Below are 6,298 nucleotides of genomic sequence, written 5' to 3' on the forward strand. Positions count from 1 at the left end.
TGTCTACGATATGATCATAGAAATGAATATCTGAGTTACGAGTTTTGGTACGCAGTTAAGACAATGTGGAAATTGTTTCGCGGTTCATGCCACCTAGAACATCATAGTGTGATGATGTGTCTAAACGTTATAGCCACGCACTATTTGGTATGGTACATGCTATGATGTCTCTTATCGAATTACCACTATCGTTTATGGGTTATGCATTAGAGACAACCGCATTCACTTTAAATAGGGCACCACGTATTTCCGTTGAGATGACACAGTATAGACTGAGGTCTAGAGAAATCTAAACTGTCGTTTCTTGAAAGTTTGGGGTTTCGACACTTATGTGAAAAAGTTTCAGTCTGATAAGCTCGAACCCAAAGCGGATAAATGCATCTTCATAGGATATCCAAAACAGTTGGGTACATCTCCTATCTCAGATCCGAAAGCAAAGTGTTTGTTTCTAGAAACGGATCCTTTCTCGAGGAAAGGTTTCTCTCGAAAGAATTGAGTGGGAGGGTGGTAGAACTTGATGAGGTTATTGAACCATCACTTCGACTAGTGTGTAGCAGGGCGCAGGAAGTTGTTCCTGTGGCGCCTACACCAATTGAAGTGAAAGCTGATGATGGTGATCATCGAGCATCGGATCAAGTTACTACAAGACTCGTAGGTTGACAAGGTCGCGTACTACTACAGAGTGGTATGGTAACCCTGTCTTGGAGGTCATGTTGTTGAGCAACAGTGAACCTACGAGTTATGGAGAAAGCAATGGTGGGCCCAGATTCCGACAAATGGCCAGAAGCCATGAAATCCGAGAGAGGATCGATGTATGAAAACAAAGTGTAGACTTTGGAAGAACTACTTGATGGTCATAGGACTATTGAGTAAAGATGGATCTTTAAAAGGAAGACAGACGATGATAGTGATAAGTCACTATTAAGAAAAGCTCGACTTGTCGCAAAGATGTTTCCGACAAGATCAAACCGTTGACTATGATGAGACTTTCTCACTCGTAGCGATGCTAAAAGTCTGTTAGAATTATGTTAGTAGTTGATGCATTATTTATGAAATATTGCATGTAGGATGTCAAAACATTGTTTCCTCGACAGTTTCCTTGAGAAAACATTGTATGAGATACAACCATGAGGTTTTGTCGATCCTAAAGATACTAGCAAGTATGCAAGCTACAGCGATCCTTAAATGGACTGGTGCAAGCATCTCGGAGTTGGAATATACACTTTGATGAGATGATCAAGGATTTTGGGTTTGTACAAGGTTTATGAGAAACTTGTATTTCCAAAGAAGTGAGTGGGAGCACTATAGAATTTCTGATAAGTATATGTGGTTGACATATTGTGGATCAGAAGTAATGTAGAATTTCTGTAAAGCATACAAGGTTGTTTGAAAGGAGTTTTCAAAGGAATACCTGGATTAAGCTACTTGAACGTTGAGCATCAAAGATCTATGGAGATAGATCAAAAGCGCTTAATGGAAGTTTCAAGAAGATGCATGCCTTGACAAATTTTTGAAAGAGTTCAAAATAGATCAGCAAAGAAGGAGTTCTTGGTTGCGTTGTAAGGTGTGAATTTGAGTAAGACTTAAAACCCGACCACGGCAGAATAAAGAGAATAGACGAAGGTCGTCTTCTATGACTTAGCCGTAGACTCTAAAGTATGCCATGCTGAGTACCGCACCTGATGTGTGCCTTGACTCAAGGTCTGTTGAGAGGTACAGAGAGTGATCCATGATTGAATCACTAGCAACGGTCAAAGTTATCCTTAGTAACTAAATGGACTAATAAATTTTTCTCGATTATGGAGGTGGTTAAAGAGTTCCTCGTAAAGGGTTACGTCGATGCAAGCTTTGACACTAATCCGAATAACTATGAGTAGTGAAACGGATTCGTATAGTAGAGTAGATATTTGGAGCATTTCCGAATAGCACGTAGTAGCAACATCTATAAGATGACATAAAGATTTGTAAAGAACACACATATCTGAAAGTTTCAGAACCGTTGACTAGAAACCTCTCTCACGAGCAAGACGTGATCAGACCCCAGAACTATATGGGTGTTGGATTTGTTGGAATCACATGGTGATGTGAACTAGATTATTGACTCTTGTGCAAGTGGGAGACTGTTGGAAATATGCCCTAGAGGCAATAATAAATTAGTTATTATTATATTTCTTTGTTCATGATAATCGTTTATTATCCATGCTATAATTGTATTGATTGGAAACACAATACTTGTGTGGATACATAGACAAAACACTGTCCCTAGTAAGCCTCTAGTTGACTAGCTCGTTGATCAAAGATGGCCAAGGTTTCCTGGCCATAGGCAAGTGTTGTTACTTGATAACGGGATCACATCATTAGGAGAATCATGTGATGGACTAGACCCAAACTAATAGACGTAGCATGTTGATCGTGTCATTTTGTTGCTACTATTTTCTGCGTGGCAAGTATTTGTTCCTATGACCATGAGATCATATAACTCACTGACACCGGAGGAATGCTTTGTGTGTATCAAACGTCGCAACGTAACTGGGTGACTATAAAGATGCTCTACAGGTATCTCCGAAGGTGTTAGTTGAGTTAGTATGGATCGAAACTGGGATTTGTCACTCCGTGTGACGGAGAGGTATCTCGGGGCCCACTCAGTAATACAACATCACACACAAGCCTTGCAAGCAATGTGACTTAGTGTAAGTTGCGGGATCTTGTATTACGGAACGAGTAAAGAGACTTGCCGGTAAACGAGATTGAAATAGGTATGCAGATACTGACGATCGAATCTCGGGCAAGTAACATACCGAAGGACAAAGGGAATGACATACGGGATTATATGAATCCTTGGCACTGAGGTTCAAACGATAAGATCTTCGTAGAATATGTAGGATCCAATATGGGCATCCAGGTCCTGCTATTGGATATTGACCGAGGAGTCTCTCGGGTCAGGTCTACATAGTTCTCGAACCCGCAAGGTCTGCACACTTAAGGTTCGACGTTGTTTTATGCGTATTTGAGTTATATGGTTGGTTACCGAATGTTGTTCGGAGTCCCGGATGAGATCACGGACGTCACGAGGGTTTCCGGAATGGTCCGGAAACGAAGATTGATATATAGGATGACTTCATTTGATTACCGGAAGGTTTTCGGAGTTACCGGGAATGTACCGGGAATGACGAATGGGTTCCGGGAGTTCACCGGGGGGGGGGGGGGCAACCCACCCCGGGGAAGCGCATAGGCCTTGAGGGTGGCGCACCAGCCCTTAGTGGGCTGGTGGGACAGCCCAAAAGGGCCCTATGCGCATTGGAAGAAGAATCAAAGAAAAAATAAAAAAAAGGAGGAGGTGGGAAAGGAAAGAAGGACTCCACCCACCAAACCAAGTAGGACTCGGTTTGGGGGGGAGTCCTTCCCCCCTTTGGCTCGGCCGACCCCCTTGGGGCTCCTTGAGCCCCGAGGCAAGGCTCCCCCTCTCCCACCTATATATACGGAGGTTCTAGGGCTGATTTGAGACGACTTTTCCACGGCAGCCCGACCACATACCTCCACGGTTTTTCCTCTAGATCGCGTTTCTGCGGAGCTCGGGCGGAGCCCTGCTGAGATAAGATCACCACCAACCTCCAGAGCGTCGTCACGCTTCCGGAGAACTCATGTACCTCTCCGTCTCTCTTGCTGGATCAAGAAGGCCAAGATCATCGTCAAGCTGTACGTGTGCTGAACGCGGAGGTGCCGTCCGTTCGGCACTAGATCGTGGGACTGATCGCGGGACGGTTCGCGGGCGGATCGAGGGACGTGAGCAAGTTCCACTACATCAACCGCGTTCACTAACGCTTCTGCTGTGCGGTCTACAAGGGTACGTAGATCGAACATCCCCTCTCGTAGATGGACATCACCATGATAGGTCTTCGTGCGCGTAGGAAATTTTTTGTTTCCCATGCGACGTTCCCCAACATCCGCCTGCTATAGCAGCGATGGAGCGGCTGCCGACATGGTCGCTGGTGGCGGTGGGAATCGCAGCCTGGAGTGCAGTGGCTTTGAGGGCGGCGCTGGACTGAGCCTGTTGTAGCACTCCCAGCTCTTCCTGCGAACTTCGGATGCTGCGGGTAGTGGCGACTAGTGTGTCCTGCTCTCTTGCAGGTAAGGTAATGGATTGGGTCTCTACAGTCGGCTATCTTGTGGCGAGTGCTGAGCCACCGGAAGCAGCGTCCCCTGAATTTGCTAATGAAGGCGAGTCACGCTTGGTCAGCAGTGAAGGCGGCGTGCCGGGCCGAGCCTTGTCTCCCAGGGGGCTCCCCATGAACCATCGGGTCAACAACATGGCGGCGTGCTTTCTTGGTGGAGACCTTGGTCCAGCCCCCCCCCCCCCCCTCAGCAGAGACATCCTTCGACGGGGCTACGACGATTGATTTGAGCCTAGCATTTGGTCGCGGCATGGGAAGCCCCGGGAGATCGGGAGAATCGACCGATGCAGACGCGGCGCTGGTAGGTGAAGCCGGCGCGTCGAGATGACCAGCGGGAACGTCCCATTCTCCCCCGGTCCGAGCCCGGGAGGATCCCCCCCGCAGCCAGATCCGCGGCGGAGAAGGCGGACCGGTGTTGACTCGCATGGCGTGGTGGCCAGAGCGACCGACGGACCGCCGGGCGAGCGGGAGCGACGGCTGTCGACGCGGGAAGATCCAGCCGTCTGCTCGCGCGTCAGGAGGGCGGCCGACGGACCGATGGGCGAGTGGCTGCGCTGGGTTTCTCTACGACGGACAGGGGAGGAGCCAACAGATCTTGCTGGCGGGCGGCTCGTCATGAAGGCTGTTTGAGGGTGGCCGCCGGCCGGGGTGGCCAGCGGCGCGGAGCGGGGGAGGACCCGGGCTCAGCTCAGCTCATGAGCGGGATGTAGAGATGCAGCAGCGAGTATCCTCATCATCTACTGAGCCGGCGTGACGCACGCTTGAATCCGTAAGCAAGCTTATTATATGCGGGACGCACGCTTGAATCCGTAATTTTCATCCAGATTCAAGAAACATACGGTCTACGGTAAACTAATTCATAGAGAGGTATATATATGATACTGTACTACGATCCTAGAGCACATAAGTAAATTATTATATGAGACGCGAACGTGAGGAAACAGAGAGACAAGTTACACACTGAGCACAGAAGGAGGTGTATGCATATAGTCCATAAACACTGGGAGTGCCCATGGTACAAACTCTCAACTCTCACGTACATAGATACTGATCTCCTCCAAAGGAGTACAGGAGAGAGTTCTTATTCAGCATAAACTCGGCATAACTGGTAGCCATACTACATAGGGACAGAGGCTGCGCGCTTCAGCTCCACGTGGATCGATGAGCTGAGCACCAGCTTGACGGATCGTCGCTCAGTAAATCCTGCAGGTCAATCATGCGTGTTAATGTTAATATCAACAAAATTTACGTGGATGAATGTTCCTATATACTCACTCCGTTCGTAAATATAGTTCTTTTTAAAGATTTCACTATGGATGAGTGTAAATTTAATCACCTGGAGCAGTCGATGTCGGGGCTGATGGTGTATGGGACGTTGACATTGCACTTGGAGGGGATGCTGGCGGCGTTGTTGAGGTTGAGATTGTGGATGCCGCGAGCGATCCCCTTCAGGCAGTTGCAAACGGTTTGGCGGTCGCCCGAGGATTGCGCCTGGTTATGGAGATCCCTGACGCCGTTACAGCATTCGCCGGACGGGCCGGGGCCGCCCTGAACGTAGGTCAGGCAAGGTTTCATCTTGCTGTCAACCTGGCCGCAGTTGAGGGCCACGGCAGCGCGCGGGGCCGCCGTGAGCATCAGCACCAAGGCGACGGCCATGAGCAGTACCTGAGCGCGGGCCATGATCACTTCTTAATCTGTAGCTAACAGTACAACGTACTAGCTAGTGATGAGCAACTCGTGGAGGTGTGGAGAATGTTGGGAGGAATGGAGGGGCTTAAATAGGGGTTCGAGCGAGAGATGCCTGGATGCTTTAGTCGGCGGGCCAAATCGACGGGGTTACTGGAGAACAGATTGTATCTCCCGCTCAGGCCGAGCCCCGCGACACGTCGACTCGCCTTTGCCAACCATCAAGTGTTGATGACTGCTAGCTGCTGGTGCCTCGCTGAGTCTCAGTTACGGCTAAATTTTTTTAACTCCTTATATTATACTTCCTCCGTTTACTCTTGGGTGCTTGGTATCCTAGTACATATCTTTCTTGGATGCTTTGGCATCATAGAAGCTTGGTGATGCCTTGGAACTCAATCATTATGGTGTAAAGCTCCATGCAAGCGTCGAGGTCTTCAATT

At 48.6% G+C, this 6,298-nt stretch overlaps 1 protein-coding gene across 1 annotated transcript; it reads right to left on the reverse strand.

Annotated features, from left to right (window-relative positions):
• Positions 1–5,133: 5,133 nt before the first annotated feature.
• On the reverse strand, positions 5,134–6,015 carry LOC123398807 (non-specific lipid-transfer protein 1). Its single transcript, XM_045093260.1, has 2 exons — positions 5,509–6,015; positions 5,134–5,375 (listed from the first exon to the last, which is right to left on the reverse strand). The coding sequence occupies exons 1-2, from the start codon at positions 5,850–5,852 to the stop codon at positions 5,366–5,368; spliced, it is 354 nt and encodes a 117-aa protein (XP_044949195.1). The 5' UTR covers positions 5,853–6,015; the 3' UTR covers positions 5,134–5,365.
• Between the last annotated feature and the right edge of the window lie 283 nt (positions 6,016–6,298).

Source organism: Hordeum vulgare, chromosome 5H (assembly GCF_904849725.1).
Source record: "Hordeum vulgare subsp. vulgare chromosome 5H, MorexV3_pseudomolecules_assembly, whole genome shotgun sequence".
NCBI classification, from domain to species: Eukaryota; Viridiplantae; Streptophyta; class Magnoliopsida; order Poales; family Poaceae; genus Hordeum; species Hordeum vulgare.

Coding starts and splice junctions, on each gene's coding strand:
- LOC123398807 (XM_045093260.1), bottom strand. CDS start 5,852: ATGGCCCGCGCTCAGGTACTGCTCATGGCCGTCGCCTTGGTGCTGATG.